The sequence below is a fragment of the Trachurus trachurus genome (genome assembly GCF_905171665.1).
Source record: "Trachurus trachurus genome assembly, chromosome: 8".
Classification (NCBI taxonomy): Eukaryota; Metazoa; Chordata; class Actinopteri; order Carangiformes; family Carangidae; genus Trachurus; species Trachurus trachurus.
In genome coordinates this window covers 21132640-21154423 of record NC_139905.1, presented here as the reverse complement: position 1 = coordinate 21154423, position 21784 = coordinate 21132640, and the positions used below count along the sequence as shown (strand labels likewise).

Here is a 21784-nt window from a genome sequence, read left to right as displayed (position 1 = left end):
CACCCCCAGAAAAGATGTCTGGGAGATACCCTCCGCTGTTTAGAAAGTACACCCTCATTATTATGCCACTGTGTGTGTGTGTGTGTGTGTGTGTGTGTGTGTGTGTGTGTGTGTGTGTGTGTGTGTGTGTGTGTGTGTGTGTGTGTGTGTGTGTGTGTGTGTGTCCATCACTATGGGACATGAAATGCAATTTCACATGTCCTTGGGAACATTCCAGTCGGCTTCAAGCAAATTACCTATTCAGCAGTATCACACGTTTACTAGAAAAGGTGTGTGTGCATATGTGTGTGTCTCATGTCTAGTGCAATAACAACTCAATCTGAATGTTTATAATGTACACAAATACTACAATACTAGACAGCACTCAAAAGTGAAACTGGAACATGAAGAAACACAAAAACATCCACATGTGCAAAAATGTGTTTTGCAGCTAACTTGTAATGCCTTAGATGTAAAAAGAGAACAAAGTATCTGAATCTGATTCAGCAGTGAATCACTCTGACACACACACACACACAAAGCAGATGGACAGAAAACAGCCTGCGAGTCTGTGTGTCTCTGTTATTATCAGCACTCTGAGCGGGTGCAGTTGTAGAAAACAAAAACCCCAGAGAGGAGGATCAATTACTCCATGTACAAGACCAGCGAGATGTTTTCATATTAGACTGATGAAGTGTTGTGCCATCAGTACTGCAATATAGGCAGAGAGGAGAGAGAGGGAGCGAAACAGAATAAGAGAAAGACAGATGCAGAGAGAAGAAGAAAGAGAGGGAGAAAGATGGGATATGGTTTGAGCTCAGTTTGCCTCGGAGGAGGTGGAGGTGTGTGGAAAAGGAGTCTATTTTGTGTGTGAGTGTGTGTGTCACAGGAGATTTCGAGTGACTGAGAGTGAGCTGAGCTGAATTAAGTTGTAAATTGGGAAGGTTTGATTGCGCCCAGACTTGGTTATCACTCAGCTGCATCATCTCCAGCAGCCTGGTTCAGAGATACCGCGAGGAACAATGATGGAGACAGATTCTATATACCGTCAATATGAGAGACAGGCAGAGAGGGGATGGACAGGGGAGACGGACGTGGCCAGGGAACGGAGGGAGTGAGGGACTGAGGGAAAAGACGCAGTAAAAAAAAGAGGGGGGGAGAAAATGGAGGAATGCGAGGGGGAGCCTCAGCACTGAGTGACTTCAATAGCCTCTCCTCCCTCTCTCAGCCCATCGCTGCCTCTCAATTAAATTCTAATCAATGGAAAAGCCTCATTATCCCCACTGCCTGCATTGCTGTGGAATTGATCTCTGTCCCCGTGGTACAGCCATACAATGCAAAATTATAAAGCTTTTGGTAAGGAGGACCTGGAGTTAGTGCATGGTATCTGGTCTCTTATCTTGTCTCATCAGCGTGTGTCGAGGTATTGTGGAGAAATAAATGTAGCTGCAAATGAAATGTCAAAATGTGGGAAATTCACAGGTCAACAGCATCAACAGGTGAGATTTTCTTTCTGCAGTCTAACAATGCACCAGTTTTACTATTACAGCTAATTTCATCCCAGTTGACAATGAACCTGTGACCACTGTCAGGTAGGAAGAAACTGAACCTGAAAGTTACGACAGCAATGTGTTGTCATAGTGATTGTTCGTAATGGTTTCTTATAAATTCCTATAAAACTTAAAAGAGTAACTAAACCCCTCAGTTTTGGCTGACGTGCGTCTAAGCTGGAAATTCAAAAAATGCCTTGATTATGGGCGGAGCTCCAGGAGCAGCATCCGCAGTCGGTCTGCCGGCTCCCAGCTCCGCTGCCGTGCCCATGCAGGGGCCATAGGCCGGGGCAGAACCGCAAACGATCCACATCCAGCCAGCCCGGTGCTGAGGGGGCGGGGCTAACAGTCCGGGTTCGTGACGAAAGCTGTCTCCAAAAATGTCATCGCCCTCCATCTCAGCCAATAGCTAAATTTGATTGTAATAGCCGGGTTTCAACCCATAGAGGGCAGTCACTCTTACATTTTTACAACAAAATACACCAAATTGAAATATTTTGACTAAAATGTCAAGAGCTGGACCAGAATCAATCGACAACACTACTTCATACCCAAATATATACAGTATGTTTTCAGCAGAAAAAAGTGGTTTAGGGGTTTAGTTACTCTTTACAGTAAATAGATAGATTCATAAATACTTTTCAATTAACTTTCAACAATGACATAATTATTTTGTCAAATATCTGTCAGACTACAGGAGTTATTTTGTTTGGCATTTGGGACTGACATTCATTATTCTCCTGTTTTTCTTCTATTTTCTTTTTTTGTTAAATTTGAAGAAGTACCACAAACACAGAAACTAAATAAACATTTTAAAAAGCTATCTGAGGGGCCAAAAATATAACAGAATGTCATTACAATTAAGCTAGTGAAGGATAAATATATTAAATTTATTTATTTTATCAACTGAGTGGTGGTATTGGTGTTTTGTTTTTGCTGTTGTAGAAAACCTATGTGAGTTTGTTTCTTTTTATACACAATTTAAATTATTTAACAATATAATTTATTGATGGGCCGTTATATTTTTATAAATCTTTTACTCTATGTTTTATAACAGTGTTCCATAAGAGCTACGTTTTAGGTCTATATGTAATTTTTTTATCCACTATATCCACCTCTGCTAGTCACCAACACACCTGCCTGGTGTCAGGTTGTCGTATGACTTGACTTCAAGGTGATCGAATCCTTGAAATTGTGAGGAAAAAAAACTGTGTTGAATATTTTGTAAATGACTGATTTAATTGAATTTTTTTTTTACAAATGTCTGAATTAATTTTATGCTGCTACGGTTTCCTGTTGCAAATGGTTTTTGTCTGCCGTAGAACAACAGTGTGGAAATGGTTCACTGTTTTTTTCAACTGAAAATCTAGTGATGACACTCTTCAAGAAAACCACATGTATACACATACGGAGAGAGAGATGAACACACTCACAATGTACAATGTGTGTGACAGAGAAACGATAAGCATACTTTCAGACAGAGACAAGGACAGAGGTGTCCAGGGGGAGGCCTGTTTAGAATGCACCTGCCGACGACCCCTAAGGATCAGACAGATGATTCGCCACAGGGTCAGGAACGCCCAACAGCTCACGCACACACGCGCACACAGTACAGACAGAATACGCGAGTGCAAGCAAAACAAAAACCTTGAAAACAATTTATCATCTTTTAAGGCCCACACATAAACTCTCACTCTGTCTTTGATAGACACACACACACACACACACACACACACAGACACACACACACACACACACACATAACAAAGAGAGTGAGTGTAAAATGCTGTAGCAGGCAGAAATGGGGAAAGAAAAGCACAAAGGGAAGGATGATGAGAGAGAGAGAGATCCCATCATAAATGTTCTGGGCTCTTTTTTGAATGTATTCATTTGTTCAGTTATGAGAGGAGAAGAGAGGAGAGGACTGTGATCCCATTAGGCCATTTTATCGCCACACCCCACTGCCTTCCTTTAGCCATCACAATACTGGCTGAATAATCACACACTCTGTGCGTGTGTGTGTGTGTGTACACTTTTATGTGAATTTGGTTTTTGCACATGCTACAGTTACACAGTTTCCAAACATCAGTCTCAGCCCTTTGATTCCATCATTCTTTTTCTCTTCCTATAATTTGCTTTGGTTGGAGAATACTGCAAAAGTTTCAGCACCTCCTTCTAAACGCACTACTCTTGTCTTTATGTTCTTTTTTTTTGTTTGTTTTTGTTTTTAGTTTTAAAGTAAATCATAAATGACGTCTCATTCCAAATGTTATTTATGAGATCAAATGATAAAGAGATAACCGAGAAAACAATTTCTCTCACCACATGTGTGCTGGAGACTCTGCTCAGATTATTTGTCAGATGATAGTGACAGGTACAAAGTTTCTAATTAATTGTTGAGAGAGTTGTCTGATTTCGCAAAGTCGTACAGTTGTACTTGTGAATGAATGAATTATTACGGGTGTGTTGTCTTGACTTTGAGCTCTTATCTCTTTTATCAATGGACATTTGTCACTTGAAAACGATACTCAACACAAAGAGCAGAAAATGCAACACAACACATGGACAATCTGGCAGGAGTCACATTCTTGTGGCACACACACACACACAGGCACAACTGAGATAACAGAAATTACACACAGTCATTACAACTTCTTGCATTGACGCAAGTAGTTACACTATGTTCATTCTTGCATAGGGAGATGTGATACAAGCTACTGTATAAGTACTTAAGTTTAGAATAAGTATTTTTGCTTCTTCTTCTTCTTTCTTTTCTTTTTACACATTTTTAAGTATTAATAAATGTTCCTTTACTTTATCTGTGTGTTTCAAAATATTTTGTAAATATAGACATTGAAAAAGTATTACCTTCGAAGGTGAAGAACAATATGCTAACTTCATTGACAATGATTTGCAGCAACAACAAAAAAAAATAAAGTAAAAAATAAAAAATAAACTCTTTTAATACCCTCCAATACTGGTCCGGGGTTGAAATTTTGAATTTCCAAGTATCTAAATAAGTGCCCAAGAAAGGGTTATCATTTATCTTCATTTTTGGGAATAAATACACAAAGACACACCTATGCAGCACTAGTTAACTCTGTTTTCTTCACTAGTAAAGTTGCATTGATTGTTGGACTGAGGGGAGCTGAGTCAGCACGGATAAATGAACAACTGTATAGAATAAGAAACTGTTTTTACTGTTAGGCTTTAAGATGCAGCACACATTCACAGACACACACTTACACAGAGGCATGCATGCATTAAGTAGAATGCTAAACAAAGAGCTTCAGCCGGCCGTAGTCTGCAGTGACAGTGCCGCAAAGCCATCACTTATGTGTGTTCACAGACAGTAATAAATGAAAGTCACTGTGCTTCTGGGAGACCATAGTTAAATGAGGGAGCTTTTAGTCTTTATCAATAGCTAACTGTGCTTAACATTATGTGTGTGTCTTGGTGAGTGGTCGCATGTGGTGTGTGGCCTCAAAAACTTGTACTTTGCAGGGTCGCTGAGGGGGCTGGAACCAAACCCAGATGACATTGGGTGAGAGAGGGGGTTACACCTTGGATCACAGGGAGATGAATAGTGTTCATATTTACACCTAAAGGCAATTCAGAGTTGCCAAAACCCAGAGAGAAGCAGCACAGGCACAGGGGGAACATGTAAATGATATTACTTCCTGAGACAGTGCTAACCAGTGTACCACTCTGCCGCTTGTTCAAGTAAATGAGGAAGTAAATGATGTTTGGAAAATCTGTGCAGTCATTATGTGTGTGCGTTAGGAGGCGGATGATGTTTAGTAAAATAGCTGGGTTTGTGTTCTTTATGTGTGAGCACGCATGTCTCTCTCTGTCACAGCATATTTCTCAGTGGATCTGCACTAACAATGCCCTCCCATCCTCGCCAAGGTTGGACTGAACAAAGATTTCAAACACACACACACATATTCAGACATACAAAGAAGCTCCATCTACGCACAAACACGCAATATGTCACCTCATCACGACTCTTCATCAGCCGTTCCAAATGAGAAAAAAAGTCAGCAGTGTCGATTTATTCAAACTGCAGTCTGTATTCATTCAGGAGTTTCAGTGTTTGAGCACAGAAAGTCAGGGTCGGCCAGGCAGAGTGGGTTTACTGCAGTGAACAGAACAAAGGATCACTTCTCTCAAGGACAGCTTACCTAAGCTATCACAAAGTGGTGGTTTATCTGGAGACGGTGTTAGGAGGAAGTTCAGCCCGAGGACAAGGAGTTGGTTTGCTGGGAAGTTGGGCAAAAGCTGCACTTTAAAGGCGCACGTGTATCATCATATCAAAGGTTGTGAAGGCTTGTCACTCAAATTCTGGAATAAGATATCTTGAATAGAATGTGCCAGGGTGCCTACAGTTACTCCCCCTGTATAACATTTTATAAAAAACAACCTTTTCACAAACCAGTGATGGGTACGAGTTCATAAACCATTAAGAACTTTGCTGACGTCTGTAGTAGAGGACCATAGACAGGATTTTTGAAATAAACACTGAAGTTGATCTGAAGATGGTCCCCCTGCAGCTTCAATATGGTAACTGGTTGGTTTCAACTCATGCCCCGCAACACTGACTGAAGTTCTAAGTTGGACCACATCCTGTATTTGTTTGCAATGTCAGTGTGATCGCATTCTAACAGACATTCATGCATCTATGTCAAAAAATGGAGAATCAAATGGATAGCTGTGCATAGAAACAGGAGGATAAATAAGGAGAGAAAGTCATGAGACAGATGTAAAACTGTGTTTTCACTCTTTTCAGTTCAATCTTGAATGTTCAATTGTTATAATTAATACAAAAGTTGTGCTAATAAGATTAAATTATTTGGTGTCCATGTTGTTTTTGGGTCTGGTGTGGGCCAGCAAAATGGCAATTGCTCCATTTAAAGGAAAGAAAACGGTCCCATTAAATAAAGAATTGTAAGGCCTGGTTTATTTAAGCAACTGAAATACATTCATTTTAAAGAAAGATTAGCATAATGTTTAATTTTTAATTAGGACGGGCCTCTGTTGACTGCTGGTAGAGACAACACATTCAAGCCTCATTGGCAGCAAACATTGCCACTGGGCAAAAATAAATTACTACAATATCGCAGTACTTCCTGACAAAACTGGAGTCTTTTTTTTTTTTTTAAGAAAAAGAAAAGACCTCACACACAGAAAGGATGCTCAGGTAAATTACACTTCTATGGCCCCATGGAAAGGTTACATCGCTGCTCGCTGCTGTGTCTTTAAAAAATATGGGGGTTAGGCTAAAATACCTCCCTCACACCACAAATACTACGGACTCTCTCAGTCCCTCTTCACATCGCTCTCTCGTTTCACCCTCTCTCTTTCTACCTCTCTCTCCCTCTCTCTCTCTCTCTCTCTCTCTCAGGTGTTTCGCAGGTAAAAACCCCATTTCCCTGTTCCCCTTAGGGAGTGCTGACCTAACAGTCGGTGCTCCCCGGAGCCCCGGCTAACTCCGCAGACCCATTTGTCAATGCTGACCCTGAAACACTCCCTCCTTCCATCCCCCTCCATCCGTCTTCCCTCCCTTCGCATTCTCTCTTCCTCTGGTACCTCTGCTATTTTTAAATCCTCTGCACATGTCTCACTGTACGCCCGTCCTCCCAAAAAGGCTATAAAAGCGCCAGAGGCTATATAAGATGGACAGAAAGGGGGAGGATAAGGGAGAAGGACAGAGAAAAAGACAGAGAGAGAAAGGGAGAAATAGATGAAGAAGACTGAAGCTGATGCTGGAAAGACGCTGGGAAGTGGAACACCAAACTGGAACGTATAGCAAAAATAATGTGTCGTTAAGGGATGAACTTTTTTAACAGTTTCATATCGTGCAGCGTGTAAATGAGGTTGCTATTAGAAAATCTTAAAGCTGTACCCATCGTGGAGGATTATCATCTGACTCTGCAGTTCCCCTCGGCTTTATGGAGCAATTTAACACTCTCCGGCTAATTATTTTGGTTTGTACAGCCCACGGCTTCATTATTTTCATTCAGTCTCATCAAAAATAATTTCCAATTGCCACAGCAGGCAGATGCATTCAGCTAAGAAGCTACATAAGCCTCACTCCACCATGTTAGTGGACACAGTGGAAGATTTAGTTGTCAAAAAGGAGGAGTTGGTGGAGATCAAAATGGAGCTAAAAGGGGAGTAAACTTATGGTTAAATATTGACCAGTTTTCCATTTAAATCACAAAGGAAATGTAGCCAACACAGTTTAGTTGTGTTTAATCAGCATTGACTCAAACCAGATTTAAACAAGCAACTGTTTCCCCAACATGTTCAACATAACAAGGTGATGTCAGTATTCTTACCCTCTATTAATGTTGCTGTAAAGCTTTTCTTCTGTGAGTTTAGCTTGAATTATGTATCTAATTACATAATTCAAGCTAATAACACTATTTGTCCAGAGGGGAAAAGAACCAAAGATTAAAACATATTCAATGGTATTACTTATTTAACTTTTGTAAAGCTGGTCTTGTCACCTTGAACACCAAGAGGAGGACTGATCTGAGGGTCACACAGTGCTGGTAATAGCAGAGGTTGCGTACATTAATAGGATGCACACTGACTTTTCTCAGTAAAACCTTATCGCTAATAACCACACACTATCAACTTAATTAAAGGCTGCTTCTTTAAAAGCCCCACAGCCACTCTCCGGTTTTCTACACACTTCTTATTCTATCTGTAAATGTCTCACTGGTGCACTCTCTTTCCTTCCTTCCTTCTTTTCCTTTCTTCCCGCGTTGCTTTTTCAAGGTGAAAGCTGTTGAGTCACTCTTTCATTGTCCCCCATTCTCCTCCCCTTTATCTTTGAAGTGAACTGAAATCTACAACACTACGATCTAAAAGAGACAAGCTCACTGCACTAAGTCAGTTACATGATGTGACACGACACTTTAAGGACTACATATTAAGGACTCTGCAGTTAAAAAGAACCCAGAGTGCTGAGACAACTTGCAAATGACCTGAAAACTAAAAATAGTTCTCTCCAAAAAGTCATTCACTGCAGCATTTAAACTAGGAAGACAAAAATGTAGAGGGACGCATTCATAGTCAATGAGGCCTACATTATAAGCTACTGCATAACAGTGTTTGCAGAATACTTGCAAATCATGTAGCTGTCAAACTGACTTAAAGCAAACTGCCCCCCAGGTTTCATATGAAACATATAGTACATGCATCATACCTTAACTTTACACATGAAATGTCAGTCTAAATCTCTTCCACACGTTAGATGTGACAAGTTAAAACCCACAACAAGCCAAAGGGTGGATAAAAGCGTGAGCTGCAAGTATTAATATTTTGTTACTCTGAGTTCTAGAAAATGAAAAGTTTGAAGCACTTGTAGCTTCCAGCCCACTGTCACACTAAGAGGACACTCCAGTTTCACGTCAGGCTCGACAAGACCTCTTAAGTTGTCTTTCATGTTAATGGATGCAATGCGGCATCCTTTTTTTTTCAAAGCTGAAGTTTTAAGAGCAAAGTGCTGGCTGTACATTACGTTGACTGAGGAAGTGAAGGAGAAGTGAGGCAGACAGAGACAAATAAACTGAGTGTGCCAATAAAACATGAATAATGCCATTTTCCTGAGAGCCCCCCACGGTGCTCACAGCTTGTTCACTGCTTGTCACACAGGGACGTTCTTACAAGTTATCCCTTTTTTTTCTTCTCCATGCATCCATCCATCCATCCTTGCGCCCATCTACTGCGCTACTTCAGAACAATTAAGGTTGACTTCATGCTCCACAGGGCTTTCCATCATAATGGAGAGACGAGTGAAACAAGGAAGAGGCTCGTCGGAGGGATATTTAATTCATGTCACTCTCACTGCCCGCATCTCTCCATTCCCTGTCTTTTAGCACAGCTCACTGCCCCCAACATGGTGCAGTGCTGGGCTAGGCTACACTGCGCTAACGCTAAGGGAGAGACTATGGTCCATTTTAATGGAATTGTGTTGCTGTGAGAGAAGGGCTCTACACAGGATGCAGGGAGCAGGCGAGAGAAGCAAGCCAGCCCTATTCTAACATGATTGTGCTCGTTCACTGCAGACACTGCGGAGTAATGTGGCCACAGCATTTCTGCATGACTGTGTGTGCTGTATGTATCACTGTGTGTATGTGCGGTTGTGTGTGTGTGTGCTCTTTAAAGTCAGAAATAGATGGAGGAGGAGAAAGGGAAGGAGAGGGAAAGAGAAAAGGCATTAAAGGCAGGATAGCTGCATCAAACTCTCTGCTCCTGAAACCTAAAGCAGTGGAAGAATGGCATGGGACATAGCTTTGTTACATACTGTGTGTATGTGTGTGTATGTGCACGCATGCATAGAGAGAAAAGGGAGCGTGGCGTGCAGCTGTTGCCAACTCCTTTCGACACGGCTTCGATACGGCGAGAAATCTCTCACAACAATCTTCAAACACTTAAGATCGAACAAGATGGAAAAAGAAGGAGAGGGGGGGGGGGGCAGATAGACTTTCAAGATTAGATGAGAAAGGCGGATGAGGAGAGGAAATGAGGATAGAAAAAGAAAGCTACAGAGGAATGCAGGAAAACCTGCTTTCAAAAAATAAAACCCAGAAGCACTGTGAATATTCTGCTGTAACAAAATAAGATTTTAAATGGGACAGGCTGCACTGTGTTAAAGAACAGAAGAATTATTCCTTTTTTTCAGCTCTTTAATTCTGCTCTTAATGTTGCATTTGGCCTCCTTTATATTCCTGCTTATCAAAGACAAGTTGAAGAAGGTGATATTTCAATTCATAGCGGCTTTGTCCTCAGTGTGTGTTCTGGTCTTCTCTGGATAAAACCTCAGCGAAATGTCTCCTGCTCGATCTCCCACCCATCTCATGACCTTCCAACATCGAGCTTGAGGAGAGGGAGGTCCATTTTTCTTGCTTGTCTAATTAGATCAAAATTAGAGCGAGTGACTACTGCCTGATCCCCAAGCATAGTGGATTATAATTCAAATCCCAAAGCTGTTCAAAAGGAAGACATTTTAGTATGTTTTCTTTTCTTTTTTAAAAATAAAACACAAGCTGAAACACAAGTGGAGAACAGAGTGCACCAATAATCACAGTACAAAGAGACTACACTGCGCCAAAGTAAGAGACTCTAAGTGAAATGTCTTATCAAAGGCTCCCAGGTTTCCCTCATTATTACTGATGTTGAGGTCTAAACCTCCTACAGTAATAGTCCATCTGACCTGATTTCCAATGCTGCCTCTTTGAATTCACATTGCTGTCAAGTTTGGGGAACTATCAAGGAGACTGTATTACAGTGGCCAACGAGGTCAAACATGCTGCAATGGCCCAAACACATCCATGAGGAGAAACAAGCTGTAAATTTGGAAACTATGCTGATTCAAAAACAGTATTTTGGGGCATTGCAGTGTGTTGTCTTTGTCACTGTACTGTAAAAGTAGTCTCATACTCAGACATAATTTGCAAACCCAGCAGGTGAATTTATCAGCTGAAGCAACAAAAAAAAGCCATTGGCCTACTTGTAGATGCAGTTATTTGTGAGTTTCACTATGGCTAGTGCTACATAGCTAGTATTACTGTTAACAGCTGTTTCCAACAGATTCCCACAGTGTTGCATTTATAATTCAACAGGTCACTCATGCCCTCTGAGCAGAGCTACTTCTTCAGGGCGGACAGGACACTCAGTGATTTGTATAAATGACGAGAAGGACAAACCAGATGGGTACTAGCTGGTTAACATATTAAGTTAAGTAGCAGAAAAGTCTTAAAGGGACAACGAGGAGTTTCTATTCGGTTATAAAAAAATCTCACGTTAATTTGGATGAATCTCCGCTACCCACACTTGTTAATGGGCCCATTTTCGATAAACATATCATTCTGTCTCTATCGTTATTTTGTTATTATTAGTGGTGGCGGAAATGCTGGGCGAGCCGACCAGCGTTTCCTTCGTGGCGAGTCATGAGAATAACGCCGCCGAATTGCCGTTTATGGTCGGAACTATGACGGTATGTGATCGTCTTCCAACCACTGACTTTAATTATTGATGAATGAAAACATGAGTCCGTCTTGCGCCAGTCAAAGAACTTTACGGTGCGCGCGGAGGCTCATAAATGTAGTATGAAAACGCTACGCTTTTCCAAAACTCCTCGTTGTCCCTTTAATAGACAAGAGTTTATGTTTGTCTTGGTTTCCACCACTGGACACAGATTTTGGTGAATAAATTAATGAAGTTTGATCCTGACCAGTAAGTTAACAACTTATTGCACTTTTCACTCACTTGTAGTTTTATTTCACTTCTCTGGTGGTAATGATGCAATTTGTTTTAAATACTGTTTTCATTAATTGAGCAGATTTTAATTTTTTTTTACAAAAAATGTTTGTATTGCATTGTTTCCTTACATACATGTGAAAACAAAAGGTCAAACTTTGTTGGAGATTGTCCTGGAGTCATATCAAGATGCATGTCCATGTGGGTGGTAAATTTTTAAACCCTAATTATAATCTTGGTCAACTATCTAACTCGAGGGAGTTGTCAATCCATTCTCCCCCATCTGAATGTCGTGATGGTTGAAAACAATTAGAGCGATGCGTTTTGTGTTACAATACATATTCATGTAGACATAAATAAGTCATCAGATCAACATCCCCGAGGGCAAAGTTAGTTGATATTTATCTGTGTGTATCTCAGCAGCATGAGTGACAGTAGGTGGTAATAATACAGTCTGAAAACCAACCTCTCACTCACATCTCTGTCTCTCTCCTTCTACCGTAACTGTGATTGACAAGTCCTTCTGAAAGATGCTTCTAGTTAATAAGTAGCTGTCGCTCATAATGAAGCAGTTTGCAGTGTGCACCGGGAATTATGATCCACTGAGGTTCTGCAGTTTAAAAACTGAGTGTAGACAATTTAATCGGACAATTTCAACGTTTGGAAAATGAGGGAATGTGTCTTTGAAGGCTCCACGCTGATGCAATTGCCTCGTGACACAAAGATGAGGAATGAAAAGACTTTCACAGCCTGCAACTGCATGCATGTGTTATCTGTATATTAGTCAGGCTTAAGCTGAGACGACAAAATTCTCTCCTCCAAAGCTGTGATGGCTGTGTTATTCTCCATGTGCCTCTTCAGTCTCTCGGTCGCCAAGCTTACGTTATATTTATTGTAGGGTATTTCTCCTGGCTTATGGTGGCTGACAAGAGTCGAGTCAAGCAGATCAGAAATTCAATTTAGTGCTTAGACACTTGGGTTAATCAACAAGAACACAAAAAAGATGGATAGACGGACCCACCCCAAAAAGGCACGCACACAAAAACACACACACACATTAGGCCGACAGTCGCTCATACAGAAAAAAGACAAACAGACAAGAGGATTATTCAGATGTTAGCCGGGCTGTCGTTTGTTTACCCTTGTAACGACACCACAGAATGACAATGCATACACGTACAAAGAACACTTGTACAACGATAATGGCACTAGCTCCAAACAAACACTCTGAATAGATGTTAATGTTGCAGCGCGGCACTGATGATCCCGGTTGATCAATTCCAGCACATTGCCGCCCATCAAAAAAGCTCACTGAGCACGGTCCGGGCAGCATTAGAGCATCTCTCGCAGCAGGAGCCGCTCCGGCAGAAAGACAACGGTGACAAAGACGACTAAGTAGCAGCAGAAGGATAAAATGGAGAAGACGAAGTACATAAGGAGATTAAAGACTAAAGTAAATGCCTACACGAGTATAACATCAAAATCAATTTATATTCCGGTTTAGCTATCACAGAACTGAGTGTTAGGCCTCCCATCTCAAGCTTTGTCAATTAATTTAAGAGTTGCCTTGGATGCTGCAGTGTGGGTCATAACTTTTATTTTTACCAGGCCAGGGCTAACCCAGTCAGTGGGTTTTATTACAGGAAAGGGCTTTTACAGCTGCTGACCTGACTGGTCAACCTGGCTAACAGCTGTCACTGTTAAAATGCACTCTTCTTTTGTGTGTGCTTGTGTAATACTGTATGCAAGGTTGTGTGTGTGTGTTTGTTGCTGCTCTCAACTCTTTATAAACTGTTGCTGTACCTGAGGCTGATGCTGATGCTGAGGCTCTCCTGAGGAGAAGGAGAGATAGACGCTGTGAGAAAGAGAAGGAGGGCAAAAATGGGTGGGGGACACAGAGGTGGGAGGAGAGAGGAGAAAAAGGAGAGCCTATCGAAGAGGAGGGGAGGAATAAGGGTAGAGTGAGAGACGGAGTGAGAGGCTCTGCGCAGTACAAATACAAACTTTGTGCAGTTTGGAACGGATGCCATTTGGGAAAGTATAAGCGAGAAGAGGGAGATAAAGGAGAGAGAAAGAAGAGGGAAATATAGTCATAGAAAGAACTAACAGGTCTGTTTCCTCTAGTCCCTCATATTCATTCAAATCGATTCCCTTTGAGAAGTGAGAGGCAATTTCTCATCTGCACGACAGCTGCATCTAGCTATCGGAATAATACATACTTTCAGAGATACAGCACACACACACACGCATAAGTGTTTTCATATTCACAGTCACACACAGGCACCGTCATATATACACACACACACACACAAACACCATACAAAGTATACAAAATAGGGAGAGCTAACAAGTAAAGTGTTACCATGGGAATTTCACTGAGGACAGTCTTACTGAGTTAATAGGATATGTGACAGCACCCCAGTGATGTCATTATCGCAGTCTGGACCCACACACACCAGCACACAAGCACATACACAGCTATAGATGCACAAATTGCCTTTGTAGGCAAGGTACAGTATTGATAAAGTGCAAAAAAAAAACGGTACAAAGGCACATCCGCACCTCATTTATTACACACACACACTTGAATATTTTCTGCAGAGAGGTGTGTCCCAGTGTGGCGAGGCCTGTGTTTCAGCAGGCTGAAGATGCTCTAGTTAAATGACAGTGTGATTTAAGCCAAACCAAACCAAACGTCTCCTCACACTAATTGGACAAACTCATAAATGATATAATAAAATGTTATTTCTACCCACACACTCTCCGTCTCTTTCGCTCCTTCCTTGCCTTCCACTCTGATTTGTTGTTTGACACGAGCAGGCAGCAACAAACATCAGAGTGAGCGTGTGTGTGCCTGTGTGTGTGCGTGTGTGTGTGTGTGTGTGTGTGTATAATTATACCGCCTGAGGGGAGACAACAACAGGGATGGATGAATAATGTCCTTTGATCACAATAACACCACACACACACACAAACATTTGCATTGACTATATCAGTTTTGGCAGTTACATTGGATGTGTGTAGTTACATGTAGTTGATATAACAAACTTTTTGCAGCCACCAACCTCCATGACAGCTGCCATTTAACACACATACAAATTTACAAGCTCAAGACATGAGCAGTACGTCTTTATCTTTTATCAGTATACACATAACCAGAGAAAAAAGTCCTTATCCTGGGATCTATTGACAAATCTCACTGTTACAGATCAATACATCACATAGATAGATTGGAGTGTCTTGACATGTGTTTATTGGATGCAAGTCAGTGCTTCTTTGCTTAATGAGTTAAATGGAAACACTGAGTAACAGTGGCTGATGAAGGGGGTAGCCATCTGAATTGTCCGTCCAATCACAGTGTGCGTTTCCAGCAGATGACTTGTGAAGTCATTCTCAAGGATAAACAACGTTTAAAATATCAAACATTTCCCTGGTCAAGTAATTCTCCCCAAAGTTTAACATCTTGGTACATACTGTATACAGTCAGCTGTGTGCTCTGTCATCATCTTTTGTAGATATTGATGTTCGTATCGATTGGTTTCAAACACCTGAACGTTCGCCCACATCCGTGATTTGGTAAGGGGATTGAATCAGGTCTGGGGTTGTGCACACTGAGTACGAACAGGGAGCTCATCCTCCCACAAAGCCAGAGAAGCGAGCAGCTTTGTTAAATTCTTTTTTTTTTTTTTAAGTACGGATCAGAAATTGACTGACACAGCTGTGTACACTGTGGTGTGCCGACAGAACTATTAAAACTTTTACACACACCAGTGGCAACACACTACCATGTAAAGCTCTGGCAAATATCAGGAGCAATTGTTTTTTCAAGATCCACACAGACATCATGAAGATAAGGAGGGAAGAAGTGAACGGTTTTCCTGCCCTGGATTCCCTTTTGTCGTTGTTTATTTTTATATCCAATCTACATCTCAGTCTTAGGCTTTGCTTTGAATACCAAAGCATCTGAAATGCACGCTCCACTGAGCATCATGCACAATATTCATTAATTTGTTGGAATTGCTGAATAATTAATCAGCCCATGCAAATGAGGCGTAATTTTTTTTAAAGCAGAAGTAAGCGATCCGGTCGTTTTGGCTAACTTCCTGTCAGCCGATGGAGTTAGCAGTCCCCGCCCTCGTCCCTACGTCACCACATTCACGCGCATCCCTTGGCTGCACACACAGCCCTTCATGCCGTTCTCTCTCCTCATTGGATAAAGGTTGTAGGATACAAGGAAAGTTTTCTCCTCGGCTTACAGCAGAGCAGAGTGACTGACAGACCCGTGTTTCAGACCAAACACTCTATATAAGTGATTGCTGTCGGAAGATATAACTATTTAAGACTTATATTAACACAAACATTCCGCTTACTTCTGCTTTAAGTCACTCAAGGGATAAATTCTGTGTTTGTGTGTCCACGTGGCAGTTACAATCACATTGCTGTGCAGGAGTGAAGGCATCAGGAATGCACTCCCTAGGTCCCTAGGTCCCTAACCCAACCAACCTAACCATTACGAATGCACTTAACCTAAACACATACTGTACTTAACCAATTGCTTACGCCAAAGCTGAGTCTTAATTCCCAAATAGCCATTTAAACCTGTGGGGTCCAACGGCCACCACACACACACATACAATCATACCTACAGTGTTGCATCGCTGGGAAACATTAAAGATCATCTCAATATTTTTCAACCCTTTGAACACATTTTGTTTTATTCAAAAGCGTCTCCCATCGCTGCTGTTAACACATCCGGTGCATTCAGACTGTGATTAAATTCATGAGGTGGGCTCTGAAAACAGAGGGAAAACCAAGAGAAAAAAGAAACATCAGAGAGCATCAGACAGATCCGACTGGACGTGTCAACGGGCAGCTCCGAGTTAGAGACACTGACAAAGACTTGAGAAATACAGAGTGAGCAATGTCCATGACCAACATGATCCAGTTGCCATTAGCGACCTCTGAGAAAGTCAATAACCATTTAGCATGAGAATAACATGAAGCTGATCAACAAGCCAGGCCAGACACCCACCCACGCAGCTACAGCCTGTGAGGGAATGAGAGAGTGCAGGCCTTGAAAAGTTGATGCAAGGGAGAAAGGTGAAAACAAAATTGACAAATTCACAAATAAAAGATAAAAGGAATAACAGTGTAAGGTACTGTAAGAAACTTCAGCAATGAAGATAATACAAACTATGTTTTCTTCCTTTTCCTTCCCACCCAGTTTTAAGGAGCTGCCAGGGTGGTACCTCCAAGCTGAACTGCTTAGAATGCAGTAAGAGAAGACATTTCTTTCCTTAATCAATAATGTATTCTTTTCAATACAGGCAAGTGATGCATTATTCAACAAAGGCTGAGAGATGTATGTAACGGGCCAACACTGGGAGGTCCTGCAACATTTATCTAATTAACAAGTAAAAATTAAAGCTAACGAGAAGGATGCAGAGATGGGTGTAGGGACAACAAACAGAAAAAGAGAAAGAAAACAGAAAAGAAAGGAAAAGGAGAGAGAGAGAGAGAGAGAAAAGAGGCGCGTAAATAGCATCTTTTTTTTTTTTTTTTAAGGGGAAGCTCTCAGATAGTATTCTCCAGAGGTTCACATGGAAACGGCTTTGACTGGAAGTCATCAGCACCAAGAGATTTAGGCTCCAAGTGACAGGCAAAGGAAACACACACACACAGGGATGGATAGAGAGAGAGAGAGAGAGAGAGAGTAAAAGTATATTCAGTGCATGCAAAGGCATTAAATCATATATGCAGGGAAATTTCTTACACGTCTCTGTACACACAAGTATGAAGGCGTAATCGTGAATAGACAAACACACTGAGGGTCTTACAAGGCGTAATCATTGGAGGCGAGCTTCTCCTCATATTTCACATGAGGATTAGCGAAAATCTGCATGGAACAAGCGGCAGAAAGGCTCTGCTACTTACACTTCAGAGGGTAACCGTGTAAACCTTAACCTACAGAGGGTGAGGAGTTATATAAACTTTAAAAGGAGGGTAAAAAGCCTATGTAAACCCCACAAGGAGAGGATATGATGCACTGGAAGAATCCTAATCCTTGTTTGGGATAGAAAAACACACACTATATCATTCACTTAACAGATTTAACTGTCGCTTACAGTATATTTTGAGTGGCAGATATCATATACGTTAACACCATAACAGCCATGATCCAGTGTCTAAGTGTTAGGGTCTCTAATCATAAGTTCTTAAATGTGTTTGTTGTTTTTTAGACATTTATGGAAAAATTGTTTTGCTTCAATAAATGAGTATAACAATTTACTCTAAATATGTAGCAGCTAGTGCTTAAGTTTTAGTTATGTTAAAATACGACAGAGAATTAGTCTACAGCATTTTTGATAATTGACTACTCATATATTTGGTGGTATTTGTTATTATCTTGATTTGGGGTTTTGGCAGTTACAATCAACACTCCTGACCTGCAGATCATAAGGATAATCAGTTGCCATAAATACAGCTCATAAATGACTTGTGGGACCGTGATACTTTACTCCTCATATTTCAAAATTTCGCTCAAGCACTGCTGTTGCAAATTTCAATTTCTGGTAATTTTTAAGTGTCATAAACTTCAAATGTCCTGTTACATACAATCCCTATTATAAATTATCTTACAGAATTTAAACCTCTTCAGATGACCTTTTGGATAAAAACCTCTGGCACAGAGTACTGACGGTTGAAAATGACTATACACATTTGGTTCAAGTGGCTCTGCAAAAATTTAGTAAACCCGAGAGGTTTGAAGCGTTTCAACGGCATGAGGAGGCGACTGAGTTTGAAAGTAAGTGTGAAAAGTGAGAGACGGCTGCACATGTGCATCAGTGTGCAGATGTGAAGCTTGCAGACCGACAGGACGTGAGGCAGGAACTAAAAGGTGAGCAACAAAACAAAGACGAGACAAAGTGGTGGGTCGAGCTCTTTAAAGTGGATCATTTTCCCCTTCTCCGCTCCAGGAGGAAACACTCCTGCTGCAAGGAGCTCAATTGCTGCTGTTTCAATGACACTTGCTGACGGGGAACGTGTGTGTGTGTGTGTGTGTGTGTGTGTGTGTGTGTGTGTGTGTGTGTGTGTGTGTGTGTGTGTGTGTGTGTGTGTGTGTGTGTGTGTGTGTGTGTGTAGAGGTTGTGTGGCAGGTGCCAGTTAGGACATTCTGTAATTCCCCACCACTCAGCCTTCGCCTCTGGTCAAACTGAGGGATTATCCCTCACCCCTTCATTTCTCTGCTTCCCCTCTCCATGTCCTCTTTTCCAGCACTCACCTCCTCCCTCCTTTGTGTTCCCTCTCCTCCAACACTTACCCTTTTCTCTCCTTCCCTCCTCTCTTCCATCTGGTACGGCATCATCCTGCACTAACTAAGACATTTGTACATTTGCCGTAAACAAACGTGATAACTGCTGGGAGGTTCTCCACTGACCCCCACGCTGAAAGTTTTTTTGTGGGGAAACGAGGTCGGATTTGGTGGGAAATGTGCTGCACCACTTAAGAGTGAGATTGCTTTGTGGCATGAGATAAGAAGTAGGGAGTTATTCTTCCACTGCGACTGGTGCTAAAGATTTTCTTGCATTGGCAGGTCTTGCGGAAAAAGAAAGGTTTATAGAAAAAATAAATCATCTTGCAAGGAAAAGACCAACACACTGTAGGGGCAGTGGGCTGTAGGAGGGAAGCTACAGTGTGTGGTGGTTACTTTGAAAAGAAAAGATCACAACTCATCTTGACCATTGTTGCATTTGTTCACTGTAATTTCACCAAGGTGCTGTGCTATAAACTGCTCGACAATGATACATTGATGCTTCAGAAATGCTATATGTAGCATCTTTAAGGCTAGTCTGTCTAACACACTGTCTGGTAAGCCTGCTTTGATCTTCTGGGCAAATGACACAGATAAGAATATCCCCATTGTGAATCTGATGAATTCCAAGAGCTAAGCACTGCCTAGTGAATCCACACTATCGTGCTCTTCATCTGGGCCTATTCACAGTTCAAAGTGACTGGCAGGCGAGGGGCTTGCCCTATTCAGATGCGAGAACCAATCCAGACTCTCGCTCCTTGTCTGAGGGAATCCTGCACAATGAATGGAGGCTTCCTAGATTATAGCTCAGCGCACCAGTCAGACTGCTCAAACACCCACTCGTTCCGTGTTTCTTCCTCTCTTCTCACCCTTCTGTCTTTACTCGTCACTTCTTCTTCCCTCCCATCTGTTCTCCACCTGCATTCTTCCGACACTTCTTTGCAGATACTTACCTCATCCTCCTACCCTACTTTGCTTCCTCCACATCACCTCTTCCCACCAATGTGACCTGGGTTTCTCTATCTATAGGGCTCCCCTCGCAGTCTATTACTGCCATTTTTCAGGCGGCAGCCAAATATGTATAAACTGACAAGTTAGTGTTGTGCTTCGTTTTCTCCATCCACCACAGCTGCACCCAGAACTTTTGACAATTCACTCCAAACGAAAGCAACCCATCTCAATCTATTTATCCACTCATCCATTCAGTCTTTGTACTTGACCATCCATGCACCAGCAATCAACCAATCAACAAACATCGCTCATCCACACCCTGATCCTTCATACACTCTTACATACCTTATCAGCCATGATCATGGACGACCCTCCATGGATGCCGAGGATGGGTATAAGCGTCTGCGAGGAAATAAAATCCAAAATCTGGGCAATGGCCTCCTGGTCGGTGCCATCCCCAAACACCACGCCATGGATTTTGGTCCCGGACATCAGGTCGCACATGTGAGTGATGATGCTTTTCGGGTCGGTCTCATTGACCAGCAGTGTGACCACGTTGACGTCGATGGGGTCCTCCTTGCTCCACAGCGCCCGGATGTCCCGGTCGGAGATGTAGCGAGTGCGTCCCAGGATCACGGCAATGTTCAGGACAGGCACTTTTTCCGAGGCACCGCCACCTCGCTGCTTTTGGGCCGCCGCGGGGTCTGTAATGAGGGTCACCACCACCAGGAGGGCCAAGGGGAGCAGCACACTATTACCACCACTGCTACAGCTGCTGCTCCTTCTGCTCCTCCTCTTACTCCTTTTGCTGCTGAGGGACATACTGCCAAACCACTTCATCCCCTGCATGGAGACAGGATGAGGGGAAAACAGAGTAGATGAAGACGGATAGAAAGAAGAGAAGGAGATGGGAGGGAGAGGTGTGGACAGATGATGGTAGAGACAGAAAGACAGGGGAGAAAAATTGTTAATACAAGCCCACACACTAAGGTAGCATCCTTCTTCTTTATTCTACTTTCCTGTAACGTTATTAAACACATAAACCTTGCGGGGAGGGAGGTGGCCTTGAGAGGAAGTTGCGGAGGGGTGATAGAAAGAAAAGATGACTAACAAGTATCTACTTTATGGTCACGACAGCTAGGTGCAGATGATTCAGAAGCAAGCCATGCTATTCAGAAGAGGCGGGCAGACATTTATACAGTTTACAAGTGCAATATCTCAACACTCCACCTTCAGGATGGATTGACGCACGTCTTATGAGGAGGAAGCTGGAGTGACAGTCAGTGAAACTATGCTGAACATTCAGATCCTTTTGATTGTATTATACTTCCTGCCAGTTGGATGATTCAATTACATTTGCAATGATCTTTGCAGGACAATGGGTAATTTGATTTTCCTATTATGGAGTTGAAACTAATCTCACAGTACAGTACAGAAAAAAAAAACTACCTAAAAAATTCTAACTCAAAATACTTTATGACTCAAAGGCTAGCAATATCAGCCTTTCAGTCTGTCCGTTGCCGGGTCGACTGTTGTGTGGGCTCAGACTTAAATATCTCAATATCTGCAGGATGGATTGGGGAGATTTTTAGACAGATTAATGTTTCCCAGGTGACGTTTTCCTTTAGTGCCACCATAAGGTTCACATTTTGTGTTTTTGAATGAAATGTCTCCACAGCTGTTGGATGATTGCAATAAAATTTCACATTCATTTCCCCCC

At 42.0% G+C, this 21784-nt stretch overlaps 1 protein-coding gene across 1 annotated transcript in view; it reads right to left on the bottom strand.

The window, feature by feature from the left end:
• Nucleotides 1–20913, bottom strand: part of grin2aa (glutamate receptor, ionotropic, N-methyl D-aspartate 2A, a) — a gene marked incomplete at both ends in the record, with an annotated part of 126815 nt that extends 105902 nt beyond the window's left edge. The window contains one exon of the mRNA XM_083976378.1: nucleotides 20410–20913. Within this exon, the coding sequence (XP_083832504.1) occupies nucleotides 20410–20913 (504 nt within the window). The remainder of the gene's footprint in view (nucleotides 1–20409) is intronic.
• Between the last annotated feature and the right edge of the window lie 871 nt (nucleotides 20914–21784).